The following is a 23,076-nucleotide window of genomic DNA, read 5'->3' as shown; positions in this document are numbered from 1 at the left end:
CATGGCGGTATTAGGCAGGACCACAAAAAGAGAGAAAGCGCTGACACACATACAAACGTTAAAGGGTGCAAGTGCTTTCCTACAGGAAAAACATGGAAGCACTAAGGAATATGCAAAGCATCTCAAGCAGCCTCCAAGAGCATAGGGGTGGTCATTTTGATTCATAAATGAATCGTGTTTACAGAAGAGAAAAGTATAATAGATGAGAATTGGAGATTTGTGGTGCTTTGGAAGTCTCTGTTTGGGAAGCCATCTGTTTTGGTTTCCATTTAAGGCTATGGTCAAAGATTTTTCACAACTTTGATAGCAAAAATTTTAAGTTTGGGGCATGGAAGGTGAGATGAATTGTGTGATGGACCCACATATGGACTGTCAGCAGGGGAATCCTGCCATGTATGTTAGAGCATCTAGGGGGGTTATATTTTTCTGTGACACCTTGCAAATAATAGATATCTGAAGAACACGTAATCTTCATACTAGGGATTACACTCATAGAGGTGAATTTTAAGACACGTGTGCATGCACACATATGCGCGTGTTTGCTGGCGCGAGAACATGGACGCGCTGATTTTATAATCATACACGCGCACATGATTTTATTTCGATACTCGCCTGTGCACATGAATGCCGTCTCGTGCATGTAAGTGGGGGGAATTCTAGCCAGTATGTGTGGCATCGCATTAGGCCTATTTCCAAGTTCATCCCAGTAAAGGATCGAAATTCCTAAACCCCCTGCCTAACTTGCCTCTCTTTTACCCTACTAGCTATGACCCCTAAAACTCCACAGATTACCCTTAATTTATTTATTGCAGCACTTATATGCAGCCCATGGTTGTGGGATCCTGGCGCGCACTTGTGCGCGACACTGACTTCGTGGCACAACCCTACCCACATTGCACCCCAACCCTGTGTCTGTCCTGCCCCTTTAGCTCAAAACCTTTGTGATGCATGTACCGGGAGATACACCTGTGACTGCGGGCCTTTTAAAATCCGTGCGGCCCGCACATATCTCCCGGTTTGGCCACGCATAGGGTTTCTAAAATCTAGACCGTCTTTGTTTGCAAAACCTTTTTCACTTGCTGTTCTAAAGCTGAGATTGAACCACTGGTTATATCAGACCTTTGTCCAGTTATATGCCTCCTAATTATGGGGCTTTCAAATTCTAGCAACAGCAACTGGAAAATGCCTTCCTGGCTGATGCAGGATTAGACGTTTAAACAATTCCTATGCAGCAAGAGGCAATGAAAGTTAGATTGCAAAAGTGATAATGAGAGGGGAGATAATTGAGTGTACAATCAGAAGAAAAAAGGAACTGGATTGGGACATTTTGGATTTGACTGAAAAATGCAAAAAGAATTATGTGCATTCGAATTTAGATAGCGACAAACAAGTTTGTTGGGGGTTTCAAAAGGTACCTATTTATTTATTTATTTACTTATTTGGTGTTTTTCTATACCGGCATTCACGACAAGGATCGCATCATACTGGTTTACATTTAACAGGGGCTTTAAAATGAAAATAAAATAGAACTGTAACAGGTGAGGAGAAACACTGAAGTATAATAAAACAGGGATGTTCAAAACTGGGAGCAGAAGAAAAGGCGAGAGGAATTTAACAGAAAGCAAAATTGCTTACCTTGTAATAGGTGTTATCTCAAGACAGCAGAATGTAGTCCTCACATATGGGTGACGTCACTGACGGAGCCCTATTGCGGGAAAAAACTTCTGTCAAAGTTTCTAGAAACTTTTGACTGGCTGCCTGAGGCTACTGAGCATGCCCGGCATGCCATGATATACCTTGCCACAGGGGTCTCACTTCAGTCTCTTATATAGCAATAAGCTTTAGCAAAAATAAAATAAGAAAAATATATGTCCCAACTCCAAGGGGTGGCGGGTGGGTTCTGTGAGGACTACATCCTGCTGTCCTGGGATAACACCTATTACAAGGTAAGCAATTTTGCTTTATCCCAGGACAAGCAGGATGCTAGTCCTCACATATGGGTGATTAGCAAGCTAGAGGCTGAGTCATTTTGTATTGAGACAACAGTGGAGTATTGCTGTTGAAATGAGTCAGCCGAAGATCACAGCAGGTTGGTTGTAGAAGGAGTTGGGTTTAAAATGGAAACAAGTTCTTTAAGACAGATTGTCCATATGATGAATCTTGTCGTCCTTGTTTGTCCAAACAGTAATGAGCTGCAAAGGTGTGAAGAGAACTCCATGTTGCTGCTTTACATATGTCTAGGATTGACACTGATAAGTTTTGCAAACAATATACCCGTGTCAATAATGAAATATTTTCAATTTTTATTCATTAACAATCCTTTAAAAATACATAAAACATTACCTATTGCATCAACCATTCATACCACACTCAATCATACAACAATGAAATATTAAAATTTGACAATACAAACTTGTTACATTTTAACACTTATTACACATTAACAATATAATAATATTGCACCAATCCCTAATTACAATGTAAACATACTCCTCATTTAGTAAGTATCTCTGTTCCAAAGATTCCCCATCACTTTAAGAATCCTATTTAATTATATTAATATACTCCCTTATCTAAAGTTGATATTTATAAAGTGATATTTAACAATGTCCCCTTATTGAATTACTGTTTATAAATCAATATTTCTTTAATAACATCCCGACAGGAAGCTCCTGTTTCGCCCGTTGGTTTCTTCAGGGGATTTTGTTCACACACCGGAATATCCAGTTAGTCCGGTTTTTTATACGGTACCGAAGGTGCACAAAAATTTGTTATCCCCACCAGGTAGACCGATAGTCTCGGGTATGGGTTCATTATTTGAACCCATTTCTAAGTATATGGATTCACTGTTGCAGCCGGCTGTACGAAGTATAAAGTCATATATTAAAGATTCGGTGGATTTTATTAATAATGTATCCCAGTTAGAAGGAATACAAACTGGTGGCTAGTAACGGCGGATATAGCTGCCCTTTATATGAATATTCCCCAGGACTCTGCTGTACAAATTATTTGTGAGAGACTAGAAACAATGGATATATCAATGATGAGAAAAGATTTGCTATTAAAGTTATCGTCAGTGATTCTTAAAAAAAGTTTCTTCCAGTTTGAAAATAATTTTTTTCATCAAATCAAAGGCATACCGATGGGGTCTTCAATGGCCCCATCGGTAGCCTGTTTATATGTGGCAACATTTGAGGAGACCCATATATATAAATCTTGTTTTTGGGAAGAAATAGTTGTCTGGAAATGATTTATTGACGACGTTTTTTTCATATTTAAGGGCACATATCAACGGTTGAGTGAGCTGAAGGATTGGATTAACTCAAAAGATGTTAATTTACAGTTTGAATTTAATGAGGATAGAAATACTGTAAATTTTTTGGACATGAAGGTTTATAAAGAAAACGAGAGATTATATACCACGATTTACAGGAAAAAGACGGATAGGAATACGACCTTAGAATTTTCAAGTTTTTATCCTAGACGATTAAAAGAAAACATACCTATAGGGCAATTTTTGCGATTGAGACGCCTTTGCACTACAGTGGATGAATATAAGCTGAGATCTCAGGAGATGTCATTTAGGTTCCTAGAGCGTGGGTACACAAAAAAAGTTGTCAAGAGGGCGTTTAAACGCGCATTATATGCCAATAGGGACAACTTGTTAATAACACAAGGAAAAGAATCCTTAACTAGAGTGGTATGTACGCTCCCCTTTTCTCACTTGGGTTTTAATATTAAATCTATTGTGCATCAGTATTGGTCGGTATTGCGGGATGAAGGGGTGTTCAAAGAATTACCGATTTTCGCATTTCGTAAGAATAGATCTCTAAGAGACATGTTAACCTCTTCAGCTCTCCCTATTCAGAGAGATGATCAAGAAAATAGGGGACAGTTCGTATGTGAAGGCTGTTTGGCATGCCCATATGTACAACAGGTACAACATATGTATGTTCCGTCTCTAGGTGAGACTTATTATTTACCTAGATATTTTGATTGTAAATCGGCTCAGGTTATATACATGATTACATGTCCCTGTGGACTATTCTATGTCGGACAGACAAAGAGAGTTATTAAAGTTAGAATATTGGAGCATATCAGTAACATTAGGATTAAAAAAGATAAAGCTCCATTAGTTGCCCATTGGCTCAAAAAGGGACATAAGGTAGAAGATCTCAGGTTTTGTGTTCTTTATCAATTAGTATTACAGCGAGGTGGTAATGTCTCTAGAATATTAACTCAAAAGGAGCAGCGTTTTATATATAATTGGGAAACGGTAGAACCAGGAGGACTCAACCATGAAATAGAATGGAGCATTTTTTTGTGAAGTGGCTCGTATATGCCATTTGAGATTCTGGTGTGGTAGATTGGCGTCATGGTTGCCTTGGTGAGGGCGTAGCGTGACACGTAATGACGCGGGAAAGTTTAAAAAGAGCGATGGTAGGAAGTGAGCAGTACGCAGCCGCGGCGTGGTCATGTTGAGAAAGGATGGTTTGAATGATGGCGGTCTTTGCATAATAAAGTAAGTAATATGAGTTTTTTCAACCACTTGGATATGGAATGTTCAATGTTGGGGAAAAAAGTGATTTTTGTTTTGCTATTGGTTATGCTATGTTTTTCAGAGGGAGATACGATGAGATGTCTTTTGAGAATTTGGTGAAGATATATATGATATACAGATATAATTGTATGGTTTTCAGGTCAGTAAAAAATGATGTAACATGGAGTGGGTGTTTGGTGGCATTGTATTGCTTGTAAATACCGTCTTGTATTTGAATTTGTTTAGAGGAAAGACGTTGTCAATGCTGAAATAGACATTTACTTGAGGAATGGTGAAAATAGAGTATATAAAGTAGGGATGTGAATCGTGTCCTCGATCGTCTTAACGATCGATTTCGGCTGGGAGGGGGAGGGAATCGTATTGTTGCCGTTTGGGGGGGTAAAATATCGTGAAAAATCGTTAAAAATCGTGAAAAATCGAAAAATCGAAAAACCGGCACATTAAAACCCCCTAAAACCCACCCCCGACCCTTTAAATTAAATCCCCCACCCTCCCGAACCCCCCCCCCCAAATAACTTAAATAACCTGTGGGTCCAGCGGCGGTCCGGAACGGCAGCGGTCCGGAACGGGCTCCTGCTCTGAATCTTGTCGTCTTCAGCCGGCGCCATTTTCCAAAATGGCGCCGAAAAATGGCGGCGGCCATAGACGAAAAAGATTGGACGGCAGGAGGTCCTTCCGGACCCCCGCTGGACTTTTGGCAAGTCTCGTGGGGGTCAGGAGGCCCCCCACAAGCTGGCCAAAAGTTCCTGGAGGTCCAGCGGGGGTCAGGGAGCGATTTCCCGCCGCGAATCGTTTTCGTACGGAAAATGGCGCCGGCAGGAGATCGACTGCAGGAGGTCGTTCAGCGAGGCGCCGGAACCCTCGCTGAACGACCTCCTGCAGTCGATCTCCTGCCGGCGCCATTTTCCGTACGAAAACGATTCGCGGCGGGAAATCGCTCCCTGACCCCCGCTGGACCTCCAGGAACTTTTGGCCAGCTTGTGGGGGGCCTCCTGACCCCCACGAGACTTGCCAAAAGTCCAGCGGGGGTCCGGAAGGACCTCCTGCCGTCCAATCTTTTTCGTCTATGGCCGCCGCCATTTTCGGCGCCATTTTGGAAAATGGCGCCGGCTGAAGACGACAAGATTCAGAGCAGGAGCCCGTTCCGGACCGCTGCCGTTCCGGACCGCCGCTGGACCCGCAGGTTATTTAAGTTATTTGGGGGGGGGGGGTTCGGGAGGGTGGGGGATTTAATTTAAAGGGTCGGGGGTGGGTTTTAGGGGGTTTTAGTGTGCCGGCTCACGATTCTAACGATTTATAACGATAAATCGTTAGAATCTGTATTGTATTGTGTTCCATAACGGTTTAAGACGATATTAAAATTATCGGACGATAATTTTAATCGTCCTAAAACGATTCACATCCCTAATATAAAGTGTGGATTGGAATTGAGGTAAGTGTGGTGGTAGATGGTAATAATGACTAGGGTGAAATTTTGTGGAATTAAATTAAATTAATTTTATGTATATTTATTAAGGGGATAATATTTGTTGGTGTAATAAATGCTAACATTTATAAGGTATGTGTTCTGATTCAAGGTCTCCCGTTATGCTGTGAATTGGTCAGTGAATTTGAAGTGAGGATGTTAAACTCATGAAGAAGTTAATCGAGAACCGGTGTGTGAACAAAGAGGTTAATTAAGTACCGGTGTGTGAACAAAATCCCCTGAAGAAACCAACGGGCGAAACAGGAGCTTCCTGTCGGGATGTTATTAAAGAAATATTGATTTATAAACAGTAATTCAATAAGGGGACATTGTTAAATATCACTTTATAAATATCAACTTTAGATAAGGGAGTATATTAATATAATTAAATAGGATTCTTAAAGTGATGGGGAATCTTTGGAACAGAGATACTTAGTAAATGAGGAGTATGTTTACATTGTAATTAGGGATCGGTGCAATATTATTATATTGTTAATGTGTAATAAGTGTTAAAATGTAACAAGTTTGTATTGTCAAATTTTAATATTTCATTGTTGTATGATTGAGTGTGGTATGAATGGTTGATGCAATAGGTAATGTTTTATGTATTTTTAAAGGATTGTTAATGAATAAAAATTGAAAATATTTCATTATTGACACGGGTATATTGTTTGCAAAACTTATCAGTGATAATACCTGTGGTAGACCCAGGATAGTTTGTATATATTTGACCATAATAGGATTGACACTGAACGATAGTGTGCTATTGAGGTTGACATTGCTCTTACTGAATGCGCCTTTACTCGCCCTTGGAGAGGAAGGCCCGCTTTTTCATAGCAAAACTGTATGCAATCTGCTAGCCAATTGGATAGAGTATGTTTACCCACTACTTTACCAGGTTTTTTTGGATCATAAGAAACAAAGAGTTGATTGGATTTCCTGTGGACTGCAGTGCGGTTTAAATAAAAGGATAGAGCACGTTTACAGTCCAAGTATGTAAGGCTGTTTCTCCTTGGTGAGAATGAGGCCTTGGAAAAAATGTGGGTAAAACTATGGATTGGTTCAAGTGGAATTCCGTAACTACCTTAGGAAGGAATTTTGGATGTGTACGGAAAACCACTCTATCATGCAGGAATTTTGTGTAGGGTTCGTACGTGACAAGTGCTTGTAACTCACTAACCCTTCTAGCTGAAGTAATAGCTATGAGGAAGATAGTCTTCCATGTGAGGAATTTTAAATCACAAGAATCTATGGGTTCGAAAGGAGAACGCATGAGTCTTGTTAGTACCAAATTCAGATCCCATTCTGAGACTGGTGGTCGAATTGGTGGTTTAAGATGAGTTAAACCTCTCATAAACCTGCTGACGAGAGGTTGTGTGGATATAGGTGCATCTCCAACCTTGTTATGGTAAGCTGAGATTGCACTTAAATGTACTCTTACAGATGACGTCTGGAGACCAGAGTCTGAAAGTAGGTATAAGTAGTCTAAGAGAGAGGTTGTGGGGCAGGTGAAAGGGTCTATTTTCTTTTGTCTGCACCACATAGTAAATCTTTTCCATTTGGAAGAATAGTTCTTTCGTGTGGAAGGTTTACGTGAAGCTAGAAGCACTTGAGAGACATTGTTTGAAAGATTGAGTAGTTGTAAAATCAAGCTTTCAACATCCATGCTGTCAGGGATAGGGATTGAAGGTTGGGATGGCGCAACCGACCCTGATCCTGAGTTATGAGAGTGGGAGTTACTCCCAGGCGAATGGGATTCCTGACTGAGAGGTCTAGAAGTGTGGGAAACCAGACTTGTCAAGGCCAATATGGAGCTATGAGTATCATGGACCCCTTGTCCTGTTGTAGCTTCACTAGAGTTTTGGTTATTAGTGGTATCGGAGGATACGCGTATAGTAGGCCTGAGTTCCAAGGGCGAGCAAAGGCGTCCTTGGCTGGCTGGTTCTTTTGTCTGTGTAGAGAACAGAAGTTGTCCACTTTGTGATTCAGAGGTGACGCAAAGAGGTCTATCATCGATTGTCCCCACCGTTGAAATATCCTGGTCACTACTGAGGGATCTAGGGACCACTCGTGTGGTTGGAACTGATGACTGAGTCGATCTGCCACTACGTTGTGAATGCCTGCCAGATAAGAGGCCCGGAGGAATATTGAGTGATTCAGGGCCCAGGCCCAAATCTGTGCAGCCTCTTGACAAAGGAGATACGAGCCCGTACCTCCCTGTTTGTTGATGTACAACATGGCAACTGTGTTGTCCGTTTGGATGAGAACAGTTTCATGTGAAAGGAAGTCTTTGAACGCATGCAGCGCATAACGTATAGCTCGAAGTTCCAGAAAATTGATTTGGAATGTTGCTTCGAGTTTTGTCCAAGTCCCTTGAGTTTGGAGATTGTCTATGTGTGCTCCCCAACCCAAGGTGGATGCATCTGTAGTTAATGTTATCTGTGGGACTGGTTGTTGGAAGGGTAGGCCCTTGTGCAAATTGTCCCTGTTTGCCCACCAAAGGAGAGAGGAACGTAGCTGGTGGGTTACTTGAATTGGATAATAGAGATGTGAATCATGTCCTCGATCGTCTTAACGATCGATTTCGGCTGGGAGGGGGAGGGAATCGTATTGTTGCCGTTTGGGTGGGTAAACTATCGTGAAAATCGTTAAAATCGTGAGCCGGCACACTAAAACCCCCTAAAACCCACCCCCGACCCTTTAAATTAAATCCCCCACCCTCCCGAACCCCCCCAAATGCTTTAAATTACCTGGGGATCCAGCGGTGGTCCAGAACGGCGGCGGTCCGGAACGGCCCCCTCAATTGCATCGTGTTGTCTTCAGCCGGCGCCATTTTGCAAAATGGCCGCCGCAAAATGGCGGCGGCCATAGACCAAAACGATTCGTGGCAGGAGGTCGTTCCGGACCCCCGCTGGACTTTTGGCGTCTTGTGGGGTTCAGGAGGCCCCCCCAAGCTGGCCAAAAGTTCCTGGGAGTCCAGCGGGGTTCCGGGAGCGATTTCTTGCCGCGAATCGTTTTCCGTACGGAAAATGGCGCCGGCAGGAGATCGACTGCAGGAGGTCGTTCAGCGGGGGTTCCGGACCGCCGCTGAACGACCTCCTGCAGTCGTACGGAAAACGATTCGCGGCAAGAAATCGCTCCCGGAACCCCGCTGGACCGCCGCTGAACGACCTCCTGCAGTCGTACGGAAAACGATTCGCGGCAAGAAATCGCTCCCGGAACCCCGCTGGACTCCCAGGAACTTTTGGCCAGCTTGGGGGGGGGCCTCCTGAACCCCACAAGACTTGCCAAAAGTCCAGCGGGGGTCCGGAACGACCTCCTGCCACGAATCGTTTTGGTCTATGGCCGCCGCCATTTTGTGGCGGCCATTTTGCAAAATGGCGCCAGCTGAAGACAACACGATGCAATTGAGGGGGCCGTTCCGGACCGCCGCCGTTCTGGACCACCGCTGGATCCCCAGGTAATTTAAAGCATTGGGGGGGGGGTCGGGGGGGTGGGGGATTTAATTTAAAGGGTCGGGGGTGGGTTTTAGGGGGTTTTAGTGTGCCGGTTTTCCTGCCCTCCCCCTTCCCCCGATTTACGATTTTTTAACGATAAATCGGGGGAATTGGTATTGTATCGTGGCCCTAACGATTTTTGACAATTTAAAATATATCGGACGATATTTTAAATTGTCAAAAAACGATTCACATCCCTATTGGATAATGTAGTGGTTGAATGGCTTGAATCCATTGAGATCGCAATGTCCATTGGGTTACTTTCATGGCGAGTCTTGCCATAGGAGTGACATGAACTGTGGGGGCCATGTGGCCTAGTAAGGTTAGAAACTGATGAGCTGTTGCCTGTTTCTTTGAGCGAAGCGAGCTTGCCAACAGGGATAATGTCTCTGCTCAATCCTTGGGCAGAAAGGCTCTTGTCAGGATAGTGTCCAAGTCTGCATCTATGAATTGAAGTTGGTGCGACGGTGTTAGGTGGGATTTTTGATAGTTTATGAGAAATCCCATGGAGTGAAAGAGAGCAATCGTTTGATTGAGGAAAGTTAGAGCTCCTTGTTGAGATTGACTTCTGATGAGCCAGTCGTCTAGAAATGGAAATACATGGACACTTTCCTTGTGCAAGTGACCTGCAAGTACTGCTATACACTTTGTGAATACTCTGGGAGCCGATGCAAGTCCGAATGGGAGGACTTTGTATCGTAGATGTTAATGACCTACCATGAAGCGTAGGTATTTGCGATGAGGAGGAAATATTGGAATGTGAGTGTAAGCATCTTGAAGATCCGGAGAGCAAAGCCAATCCCCTTTTTGTAGACGTTGAAGCATGGTGCCTAGAGAAACCATCCTGAACTTTTCTTTTTTTAGAAATTTGTTGAAATTCCTGAGATCTAGGATGGGTCGTAGGCCTCCGGTTTTCTTTGGAATGAGGAAGTAACGGGAGTAGAATCCTCCACCCTGCTGAGACCGGGCATCGGTTCTATAGCCCTCGCTTTCAGAATGATGGATAATTCCGTTTGTAAGTGAAGCAAATGAGCTTTGCTGAGATGGGAATGACGAGGTGGACAATCTGGAGGAATGGTTGTGAAATTGAGTTGATAACCTCTGTGTATAATTGAGAGGACCCATTGGTCTGATATTATGGATGTCCAAGTACTGTAAAATTTGGACAGTCTTCCTCCCACGGGTAGCGTGGTATAGGGATTGGAATAGGGGCTTTGTTCTCTGGATTTGACCTCAAAATCCAGTTGCAGGTCCCATTTAGGAAGGAGGTTGAGGTTTGGGTGTTCTTTGGTGCCTCTGTTGTGGTCACTGTTGAGACCTCGGAGGCCGTGGCCTGGATGATGGAGGATAATATCTCCTTGTCTATAAAATGGCCGTCTGGTGTCCCGTCTAGGAGGTCTGCGAGTAGCATGTGTATCATGCCGAAGATAGGATAATTGCCTCAGAGTCTCCGTATGCTCACATAGTTGAGATACTGCGTCCTGCACTTTAGTGCCAAAAAGATTATCACCCAGGCAAGGGAGGTCAACAAGCTTGTCTTGCACCTCTGGCCGTAAGTCAGATGCTTTGAGCCAAGCTCACCTCCGAGCAGTAACTCCTGAAGCAGCAATTCTTGAGGCAGTTTCGTAGGCATCATAAGCGGCTCTCACCTCGTGCTTCCCAATATCTAAACCTTTGGTAATAATATTCTGTGCTGCTTCTTGGTACTGTGCAGGAAGGGATAGTATGAACTCTTCTATTTGCTTCCAGAGTTTTCTCTGGTGTTGTGTCATATAGAGATGGTATGCTGAAATCCTCGAAGAGAGCATGGCTCCCTGATAGATTTTTCGACCCATTTGATCGAGGAATCAATTATCCTTCCCGGGAGGAATAGAGGAATGGGTCTGAGATCGCCTGGAACGTTTCTGTGCAGATTCTACGACCACCAAATGGTGGGGCAGCTGAGGCTTTTGGTAGCCTGGTGCAGCCTGCATGAGGTATGTAGCATCTATCCTTTTGTTTACTGCAGGAACAGTGCATGGATGTTCCCAGATGCATTGATGTAACTGCAGCAGAACTTCATGAATAGGGATGGTGAGAGTATGTTTGCGAGGATCAACAAACTGGAGTATTTCTAGAGTTTGTTGTCTGTCATCAGTATATGTCTGCAGTTTGAATGGTATAGAATCTGTCATTTCTTGGATGAAGGTAGAAAATGACAAATCCTCTGGCCGGGATTGTTTCTTAGCTTGAGGCGGCGAGGGATCAGACATGAATTCCTCCGATGAGAATTCTGATGAAGTATCTGACCAGGTATCATACGCAGAAGGTTGTTCAATAGGTGTAGGCTTAGGAAGCTTAGAAACACCTGAGAGTCCAGGCCGAGTATGATCAGAGAATATATCATCTTGCTCCTCTTGTACTGGATTAGCAGGTAAGGAAGCTAACAGGTCTTCATACCTTTTGGTTAGTAAGTCGTGTAAATGCAACTGTGCACCCAAAGTGTCAGAAGACACAGATGGATGTTTTGGCATCGTATGTTTCACTTTCATGGATGCCTTGAGTCTTGTTGTCGATGCCCTTTGAGAAGGGTATGAAGTAGGCGCCGTCGTGTAAACCAATTTTGGTTGCAGGGGAGACGAGGCAGCCAAAGTCGATGTTCGAATAAAAGAAAACGTCGACAATTGATCTGGAACCGAGGGCATCGATGAAATTGCGGCCACTTTAGTCGATGGAACTTGGAGATGTGATGAATAAATCAGAGGTAGCATCTCCGTAGACATCGGTGGCTTTGGCATCGAAGATTCCTTCGATGAAATCGATATATCCATCGACATCGACGGTGCTGGTGGAGTTTCCGGCATCGACGTATCTGTCGTCATCGGCAGAACAGCAGGCATCGGCACGGTGACCGGCATCGGCACGGTGGCCAGCATCGGCGTAATGGCCGGCATCGGTGCTTCCACCGGAATTGACTGAAGAGTCGGCATCGGCAATGACGCCGGTAACTGTGCCTGAAAAGCCTCGGTGACCATCCGTTTGATTAGACTTAGTAAGTCTGGCGCCGATGGTAAAACTTGGGCACTTGATGACAATGGTGATACCAAAGGAAGAGGCCCTGGAACCAAAGATGCGGAAGTCAGCGAGGGATCGGACAGCTTGTGCCGCTTCTTAGTCAGTTCCTCTGGGGGAGGGAGCGTCGACGACATCGGGGATCGATGCCATCGGTGCTTATGTTTAGGCCTCGATTCCACTGACCTGGTCGATGGTACTGGTGACGGAGCATCGCCCGATTCTTCTCCATTTTTTTAAGAGGATTTTCTTAGTGACCCCCGTTGGTGATGACTTTGTCGAGGTAGACGGTGAAGGCAGTGATTTGAGATGAAAAAGCTGAAACATTTTCTCCTGTCTCAGCTTTCTGCCCTTCGGGGTCATTTCCTGACACTTCTCACATGAAGTAATTTCATGTTCTCTCCCAAACAGATTACACATTCTATGTTAGGATCTGTTATAGACATGGTTCGGTTGCAAGTTGGACACTTTTTAAAACCTGAAGCCAAGTCTGTGATCGACAACCGTCAATGAGGTGAGAGAAAGAGAAATCCTGAGAAAAGACATTTTCCAAAATATTATTTTCTGTCACCGTCCGGTGAAGAATGAGATTTAGTGAGACCCCAATGGGGAATTTTGAGAAAAAATATGACTTTTCCAGTCAGAATTAGTGAGAGATTCTCACAGAGCTCCTGTCTCTGCGATGCTGAGTGCAGCGCAGAAAAAAGAAGTCTGAAGTGAGACCCCTGTGGCAGGGAATATCATGGCATGCCGGGCCTGCTCAGTAGCCTCAGGCAGCCAGTCAAAAGTTTCTAGAAACTTTGACAGAAGATTTTTCCCGCAATAGGGCTCCATCAGTGACGTCACCTATATGTGAGGACTAGCATCCTGCTTGTCCTGGGATAAAGGGCAATTATTTACAGTGTTCTAGGAATGTCTGACTGTGGTTGTCGGTGAATTGAGGTTCAGTTGGGGTCTGGAAAGGCTTGCTTAAACAACCACATCTTAAGCCTTTTTCTGAATGTTAGAAGGTATGGTTCCTGTCGAAGCTTAATGATAAGCTTCATCAAAGAGTGTTAGCTCTCAAACATAAGATTTTAAAATGTGCGTGTGCTTCCTGGCACTCACACATGGTCACGCTGGTTTTATAATCCATGCGTGCTTGTGCGGTCGGTGCACGCAGGGGGCCCAATTTTGTAAGATTACGCATGGCAACACAATAGGGCCTCCTCAAGTTCTCTCCCAGTCCACTCTCTCTTCCCCTCAGAAGCAACTTGCACGCACCAGCATGCTTCCCTGGCAGAGCAGCAAATAGCCGCTGTACCAGCTGCCTCCATCCCTGCCTCCTGGACCATCCCTTTCATTGGGCATGGCACTTCTTTGCGTATTTTGATTATCTCACTCGTCGTATTTCTTTCCAGATCATTTATAAATATATTGAAAAGTAAGGGTCCCAATACAGATCCCTGAGGCACTCCACTGCCCACTCCCTTCCACTGAGAAAATTGTCCATTTAATCCTACTCTCTGTTTCCTGTCTTTTAGCCAGTTTGCAATCCACGAAAGGACATCGCCACCTATCCCATGACTTTTTACTTTTCCTAGAAGCCTCTCATGAGGAACTTTGTCAAACGCCTTCTGAAAATCCAAGTATACTACATCTACCGGTTCACCTTTATCCACATGTTTATTAACTCCTTCAAAAAAGTGAAGCAGATTTGTGATGCAACACTTGCCTTGGGTAAAGCCATGCTGACTTTGTTCCATTAAACCATGTCTTTCTATATGTTCTGTGATTGTGATGTTTGTATGCTTGTGTAAAAAGCTTTAGGGGTGAGGTTGAGTGGAAGATTTCTGGTCTCTTGTAGCTTTAAGTTGTCATGGGCACATAGTCAGAGTCTACTTGTTACATATACCAGAGGAAGTTGGATTTACATTTCATTCATGCAGTGTAGTTCACTACTACTGCCCACTGGAAGTCAATAGGCCAGAGCATGAAATTGCACTTACTCAAAAATTAATCTATACTTCAAAAGACAATTTGTCTATGTTTGAAAAAAATTGGAGAGAGTACTGGGAATACACACCAAGCCAACCTGAGTTTGAGGGTCAGCTATAATGTGAAGGAAGGTCAGCTGCAGGAGCAGATGACCTTTGGAGTGTTTTTTTTAACCTTTAGCACCATGGTATGGTAACTAGATGGCACTGGACGGGGGTGGAGAAAGAGCGTTGGGGTGTGTACTATCTGTAATTCATTTGGGGGCATATTTTGCACCTATGCACCTCTGTGTTTCATGTTTCAGGCTGCAAATTGTGTTTTGATGCCTGCTTGCTGCTTTGCTTGTCTTCAAGTTTGTATAAAGAGATAAAAAAAAAAATTAGTAAAATTAGGAAGTTGGTTTTACCAGACAAGTGGAAAGGGATTTGGAAGCCTACAGGAGAGAATAGAAACAGAGGTTAGAAAAAGGAATTTTCTGAGTTAGTAACACAAATTTAAACCTTGCAACAATGAATGGGCCCGATGCAATACAGTACGGTCAGCCGAGCGCACTGTTTAACCCGCAGTTGGACGTGGGTTGTATAGGTGCATGCACAGCCCCTTATGCTATAAGGAGATTAGCGCCTCCTCAATGCATGTCCAACATGCCGGGAAAGTAATAGCACTCATCACCTGCAAATGCATGCGCAGAGCAGGCATTAATTTCAGAGCAGCCCCAAAAAGTTGTACAGAAAAACAGAAAATACTGCTTTTCTTTTCTGTACTTCCTCCAACTTAATATTGTAGTGATATTAAGTTGGAGGAATGAAAGATTAAAAACATATATTTTTTAAAAGGTGCAAGTGGTCAGGTTTGAGATATAGATGCCCAGTTAACCAGCGTCCGTTTCCTGAACCTGTGGCTGCGTGCTGATTAGGAAATTGGATACCGATCAATTCAGCTTCCGTTTTCTTAATGAGCAGACAGCCAACCGATCCCGGGTGCCAGCTGTCAAGGAGGTGTGCTCAATCGGCCCTAGCACCTCCTTGGCAAAGCGACCCCTAATTTAAATATTGCATGGTGTTATAGTGCATGACTTGATGTGGTTTAACATAAAAGTAAAATCCCAGATCTGAGGATCAGAAGTAAAACACTCCAAGATCCTCAGCAGACGCTCTCACCCTCTCTTGCTTTTCCTATTATCACTGAATTGGATTTTAGGTTCCATTCTGTTTTAGAATTATATTGTAGAATTTAAAATATAAGAAAAAGACATTTTCAGCACATTTTCAAATGAAAGCTTTTATTAGCATAACTTGGTAACAGTGCTTGGTCATATTACACTATTTAATAGGGTGTGCATATAATTTAAACTAATTTGCAAAATGAAACAAATCCTTTCAATTCTGGGTCCCATCCTGTTTTAGCATTATATTGTAGGATGTGAAATATAAGGAAGAGAAATCTCCTGCACATTTAGCTATGAAAACCTCTAGTAGAATAACTTGGTAACAGAGCTTGGTGCTATTAATCAATGTAATGAATGCATAGCAGATTGTAAAGGAAAATTGGTTCTTACCTGATAATTTTCATTCCTGTAGTACCAAGGATCAGTCCAGACTCCTGGGTTTTGCCTCCCCTCCAGCAGGTGGAGACAGAGAAAGATTTGACAGACTCTGCCCTATACCCTGAGATGCCACCCACAGTCCGTCAGTATTACTCAGTCACAAAGCAGAATGGCTCAAAACCAAACTAACTATATACACTAACTGTAACTTGAACGAGATCACCACCCCAAGTGGGAACAGGATCCTTTGGAAATGGTACATAACCGTGATCTGCAGACCAGAAATAATTAAATACGGAACACGCGGACTCTCCATTACCTCCATGCTCTAAGTGGGCGGGACTCTGGACTGATCATTGGTACTACAGGAATGAAAATGAGCAGGTAAGAACCAATTTTCCTTTCCCTGTACGTACCAGGATCAGTCCAGACTCCTGGGATGTACAGAGCTTTTCTTACCTGGGATGGGATCCAGAGAGGCCCGCTCTGAGCACACCTTCTCCAAATTCTGCAGCACCCGGAGCTTGTACATCCAATCGGTAATGCCTGCAAAGGTATGCAAAGACTTCCAGGTAGCCACTCTATAGATCTCCTGTGGTGAAATCTGTTGACATTCCGCCCATGAAGTCACCTGCAAATGGGTGGAATGCACTCTAAGACCAACTGGCAAGGGCCTCCCACGCAAGAGATATACGGAACTGATAGCCTCTTTCAATCATATATAGAAACATAGAAACAAAGAAATGACGGCAGAAGAAGACCGACTGGCCCATCCAGTCTGCCCAGCAAGCCTCACACATTTTTTCTCTCATACTTATCTGTTTCTCTTAGCTCTTTGTTCTATTCCCCTTCCACCCCCACCATTAATGTAGAGAGCATTGATGGAGCTGCATCCAAGTGAAATATCTAGCTTGATTAGTTAGGGGTAGTAGGGGCAGTAACCGCCGCGATAAGCAAGCTACACCCATGCTTGTTTGTTTTACCTAGACTATGTTGTACAGCCCTTGTTGGTTTTTTTTTTCTTCTCCCCTGCCGTTGAAGCTGGGAGCTATGCTGGATATGCGTGAAGTAACAGATTTTTTTCTCCCCTGCCGTTGAAGCAGAGAGCCATGCTGGATATGCATTGAAAGTGAAGTATCAGGCACTTTGGTTTGGGGTAGTAACCGCCGTAACAAGCCAGCTACTCCTCGCTTTGTGGTTGCGAATCCTTTTTTTCTTCACCGCTGTGGTTGAAGCTATGCAGGATATGCGTGAAGCATCAGTTTTTTTTTTTTTTTTCCCCTGCTGTTGAAGCAGAGAGCTATGCTGGAAATGCGTGATGTATCAGTCTTTCTCCCATGCCGTTGAAGCAGAGAACCATGCTGGATATGCATGGAAAGTGAAGTATCAGGCATATTTGGTTTGGGGTAGTAACCGCCGTAACAAGCCAGCTACTCCCCGCTTTTTGAGTGCGAACCCTTTTTCTTCTCCCTTGCCGTTGTAGCAGAGAGCACTGCTGGATGTGTGAAGTATCAGTTATTCTTCTCCCCTGTCGTTGAAGCAGAGAGCTATGCTGTATATGCATTGAAAGTGAAGTATCAGGCATATTTGGTTTGGGGTAGTAACCGCCGTAACAAGCCAGCTACTCCCCTCTTTGTGAGTGCAAATCCTTTTTTCCATTTCCTCTTGCTGTTGAAGCTTAGAGCGATGTTGGAGTCACAGTAAGCATGTGTATGTTTATTGAATGAGGGTATTGTGTCAGTAGCCATCATTCTGGCGAGTCACCCACTCTTCATTGGCGGCCTCTTGACTTTATGGATCCACAGTGTTTATCCCACGCCCCTTTGAAGTCTTTCACAGTTCTGGTCTTCACCACTTCCTCCGGAAGGGCATTCCAGGCATCCACCACCCTCTCCGTGAAGAAATACTTCCTGACATTGGTTCTGAATCTTCCTCCCTGGAGCCTCAAATTGTGACCCCTGGTTCTGCTGATGTTTTTCCTACGGAAGAGGTTTGTCGGATCATTAAAACCTTTCAAGTATCTGAAAGTCTGTATCATATCACCTCTGCTCCTCCTTTCCTCCAGGGTGTACATATTTAGATTCTTCAATCTCTCCTCGTACGTCATCCGATGAAGATCCTCCACTTTCCTGGTCGCCCTTCTCTGTACCGCTTCCATCTTGTTTTTGTCTTTTTGTAGATACGGTCTCCAGAACTGAACACAGTACTCTAGGTGAGGCCTCACCAAGGACCTGTACAAGGGAATAATCACTTCCCTTTTCTTACTCGATATTCCTCTCTCTATGCAGCCCAGCATTCTTCTGGCTTTTGCTATCGCCTTGTCGCATTGTTTCGCTGTCTTCACATCATTAGACACTATCACCCCAAGGTCCCTCTCCTGCTCCGTGCACATCAGCCTTTCCCCCCCCATCGAGTACAGTTCATTCGGATTTCCACTCCCCATATGCATGACTTTGCACTTCTTGGCATTGAATCTCAGCTGCCATATCTTCGACCACTCTTCCAGTTTCCTTAGATCCCGTCTCATTCTCTCCACTCCTTCCGGCGTGTCCACTCTGTTGCAGATCTTAGTGTCATCCGCAAAAAGACAAACCTTACCTTCTATCCCGTCCGCAATGTCGCTCACAAAGATATTGAACAGGACCGGTCCCAACACCGATCCTTGTGGTACACCACTTAAAACCGCTCTCTCTTCAGAGAAGGCTCCATTTACCATCACACATTGTCTTCTGTCCGTCAACCAATTAGCAATCCAGGTCACCACCTCAGCACTCACTCCCAAGCTTCTCGTTTTATTCACCAGTCTCCTGTGCGGAACCGTATCAAAACCTTTGCTGAAATCCAAGTAGATGACATCAAGTGCTCTTCCTTGATCCAATTCCTTGGTTACCCAGTCAAAAAAGGTGACAATCAGCGGGCTATTGTCGCCTTAGAAGCCATATTACCTTTATTTGGACCACTCCAGAGTATGAACAAATGGTTGGAGACCCGGAAACTGTTCGTCACTTCCAGATAACACATCAACACCTTGCGAACATCCAACCTCTTCAAGTCTCCATAAAGAGGGTCAGACCTGCTCAGCTCAGAAAAGGAAGGAAGTTCCACCTATTGATTCAAATGGAAAGAAGAAACTACCTTCGGAAGAAAGGAAGGAACCATCCACAACGATACCCCGGAATCCGAAATCCTCAAGAAGGGTTCTTGGCAGGATAACACCTGAAGCTCAGAGATCCTACGAACAGAAGAAATAGCTACCACAAACACCACTTTTAGTGTAAGATATTTCAATGTTGCCCTTTTCAAAGGCTCAAAAGGCACCACACACAAAGCTGTGAGGACCAAATTTAAGCTCCAAAAAGGAGAAGGGAGTCTTACCAGCGGGCGTAAATGCTTTGCTCCCCAAAGGAACCGGACCATGTCCTGATGTTCTCGAAGCTGGGCCACAGCATCTTGCACCTTTGTACCAAACAAATTATCTTCTTGGCACGGTAGGTCCACTAATTTGTCGGACTTCAGGACGTAAATCTGAAGCCTTTAGCCAGGCCCATCTTCGTGCGCTGATGCCAGATGCCGCAGTTCTTGATGAGGTTTCGAAAGCATCATAAGCTGCCCTTACCTCGTGCTTTCCAGCATCTAGGCCTTTCTGCACAATTTGCTGTGCTGCCTCTTGTTGTTGCTGAGGCAGGGATGGTAGAAACTCTTCTATTTGTTTCCAGAGATTTCTCTGGTGCTGCGTCATATAAAGCTGATATGCAGCAATCTTAGAGTTTAGCATAGCTCCCTGGTAAATTTTCCTTCCCATGAGATCTAAAAATCTGCTGTCCTTCCCTGGAGGGATTGAAGCATGTGTTCTGGATCTGCGTGACTTCTTTTGAGCAGATTCTACAACTAGGGAGTTGTGAGGGAGTTGAGGTTTTTCAAAACCTGGGGCTGCTTGAACCAGATACGTAGAGTCTACTCTCCTGTTTACTCCAGGGGTTGTGCAAGGGTGTTCCCATATTCTTTGCTGAAGCTGTAAAAGCACTTCATGCACTGGGATGGCCAAATTATGTTTTGGAGGATCCACAAATTGTAGTATTTCCAACGTTTGTTGTCGTTCATCTTTTTCGGCCTGGAGTTGAAATGGGATGGACTCAGACATTTCCTGAATAAAAGAGGAAAATGACAGGTCCTCTGGAGGTGACTGCTTTTTAGCTTGAGGTGGAGTATTCTCAGATAAAAAATCCTCTGAGGAATGCTCTGATTCTGTGTCTGACCATGTGTCTGAGGTAGGTTGGTAATGATGAGGTTCCAGCCTTTTAGATGGGGGAACTCCTGATGGTCCTTATAAGGGATCTTGAATATCTGGTGAACTGTCTATGCCTTCATCCTCAATTTCCTCTTCGTCAGGTCCTGTAGGTAAGGATGCTAAAAGGTCTTGATACCTTTTAGTGGGTATAGCATGCAGTCTTCTCTCAGAAGAGGCTTCTGGAACTGGCATGGAAGTATGTTTATATTTTCCTGATGCCTTTTTTGTTGAAGTAATTTTTTCTTGTACAGGTGCTCTAGTTGGAGATAGAGTGTATAGAGGCATCGATTGTGAAGTAGTTGGAATCGATGAAGTAAGGAATGTAAACATGGAGATGGGAACCATTGATGAAATGGGTCTAGAAGCCATCGTGGTCATCGAGGTTTGTGAGATTATCGATGTCATCGATGGTTCTTGCAGCTCGAATGGTACTGTCATCGAAGAGGTAGTGTACGGCATCGAGGAAGTCATCGCGTACATCGGCGTTGATGGGGTCGCCGGCATCGGCTGGGTAGCCGGCATTGAGGTTGAAATCATCGGCAAGTCTGCCGGCATCGACAGGGCTGTCTCCATAGACACTGTAGCCGGTATCGGCATCGACATCGATGTCGGCATTGACTCGGCGGTCGGCATCGACTGGGCAGTCGGCATCGACCTGGTGGTCGGCATAGACACAGTGGTCGGCATCGGCGATGACGCCGGTATTTTATCCTTCAGGGCATCGGTGACTATCTGCATGATCAACGTGGGTTAAGTCTGCAATCAATGTCGATGGCATCGATTCCTGCCCGGATGTTACGGAGGTCGATGAAATTTTTTGTTTTTTAGGTACCGGTTCCTCCGGCGGTGGTAACGGAGGAATGGAACGGTGCCGTCGGTGCTTATGTTTAGAACGAGTATCAGATACCGACCTTGTCGATGAAGCGGAGGGTGTTGGAGAGGAGGCATCCCCGGAACCCTCAGGAATTCTTTTCTTTATTAAGATCTTTTTTGTGATGCCCACTGGTGAGGATTTTGTGGAAGTTGTCGGCGATGGCGTTGTCTGAATTTGAAAAATTTGTGCCATCTTTTCCTGACGAAGCTTCCTACCTTTCACCGTCATTTCTTGGCATTGAGTACAGGCCGCGATGTCATGGTCTCCACCAAGGCAGCGAACGCACTCGACATGCGGGTCCGTTATGGACATAGTCCGGTTGCAGGCCGGGCACTTTTTGAAGCCCGAAGTCTTTTCAGTCGACATCCGTCGATGAATATGGTGTTTTCCTTGGCGAAAAATGTATAGATTTTGTCACCAGCCGGTGACAAATCGAGTGAGACCCGTAAAGGGCAAAAAGTGTTATAAAACCTTTTCTAGTTGTGAGGTAACTCACAGGGCTCCTATGAACCGCGATGCAGTTAGCAGCGCGGAAAAAAGAAGACTGAAGTGAGACCCCTGTGCAGGGAATATCATGGCATGCCGGGCATGCTCAGTAGCCTCAGGCAGCCAGTTAAAAGCTTCTAGAAACTTGCCAGAAGTTTTTCCAGCTTAAGGGCTCCGTGAATGACGTCACCCATATGTGAGGACTAGCATCCTGCTTGTCCTGGGATAACTGCTGCTCTGTGCGGGTTTCCCCCCTGTTAATGTGAAGGGAAGTAACTGCTGCTCTATGCAGGTTTCCCCCATGTTAATGTGAAGGGAACTAACTGCTGCTCTGTGCGGGTTTCTCCCATGTTAATGTGAAGGGAAGTAACTGCTGCTCTGTGCGGGTTTCTCCCATGTTAATGTGAAGGGAAGAAACTGCTGCTCTGTGCGGGTTTCCCCCATGTTAATGTGAAGGGAAGTAACTGCTGCTCTGTGCGGGTTTCTTCCATGTTAATGTGAAGGGAAGTAACTGCTGCTCTGTGCGGGTTTCTTCCATGTTAATGTGAAGGGAAGAAACTGCTGCTCTGTGCGGGTTTCCCCCATGTTAATGTGAAGGGAAGTAACTGCTGTTTCCTGCTTGTTACTCCCATGATAATGTGAAGGGTATTTACTGCTGCTCTGTGCAGATTACCCCAAGTTAATGGGAATGGAAGTAACTGTTGCTCTGTGTAGGTTTCCCCCATGTTAATGTGAAGGGTAGTAACTGTTGTTTCCTGCTTGTTACTCCCATGATAATGTGAAGGGTATTTACTGCTGCTCTGTGCAGATTACCCCCATGTTAATGTGAAGGGAAGTAACTGCTGCTCTGTGCAGGTTTCCCCCATGTTTCTGTTAAAGGTAGTAACTAATGCTCTGAGCAGATTGCCCACATGTTTCTGTTAAAGGTAGTAACTAATGCTTTGTGCAGATTGCCCATAGGTTTCTGTTAAAGGGTGTCCCCCATGTTAATGGGAAGGGTAGTAACTGCTGCTCTGTGCGGGTTTCTCCTATGTTAATGTGAAGGGAAGTAACTGTGCGGGATTCCCCCATGTTAATGTGAAGGGAAGTAACTGCTGCTCTGAGCGGGTTTCCCCCATGTTAATGTGAAGGGAAGTAACTGCTGCTCTGTGCAGGTTTCCCCCATGTTAATCTGAAGGGTAGTAACTGTTGTTTCCTGCTTGTTACTCCCATGTTAATGTGAAGGGTATTTACTGCTGCTCTGTGCAGATTACCCCCATTTTAGGGTTATTACCATCAGTTCTGTACAATTTAACCTATGTTACTGTTAAGGGTAGTTACTGCCACTCCCC

General features: G+C 44.5%; 1 protein-coding gene across 50 annotated transcripts in view; it reads right to left on the bottom strand.

Annotated features, from left to right (window-relative positions):
* Positions 1 to 23,076, bottom strand: part of LOC115079149 (GATA zinc finger domain-containing protein 14-like) — a 437,489-nt gene that overhangs the window by 58,968 nt on the left and 355,445 nt on the right. For all 50 annotated transcript variants that reach the window (XM_029582467.1, XM_029582591.1, XM_029582583.1 and 47 more), the window contains one exon: positions 14,958 to 14,984. In XM_029582467.1, coding sequence (XP_029438327.1) covers positions 14,958 to 14,984 — 27 coding nt within the window. The remainder of the gene's footprint in view (positions 1 to 14,957; positions 14,985 to 23,076) is intronic.

Source organism: Rhinatrema bivittatum, chromosome 1 (genome assembly GCF_901001135.1).
Source record: "Rhinatrema bivittatum chromosome 1, aRhiBiv1.1, whole genome shotgun sequence".
NCBI classification, from domain to species: Eukaryota; Metazoa; Chordata; class Amphibia; order Gymnophiona; family Rhinatrematidae; genus Rhinatrema; species Rhinatrema bivittatum.
The sequence above is the reverse complement of the archived record's forward strand: the minus strand, read 5'-3'. Positions and strand labels throughout refer to the sequence as shown.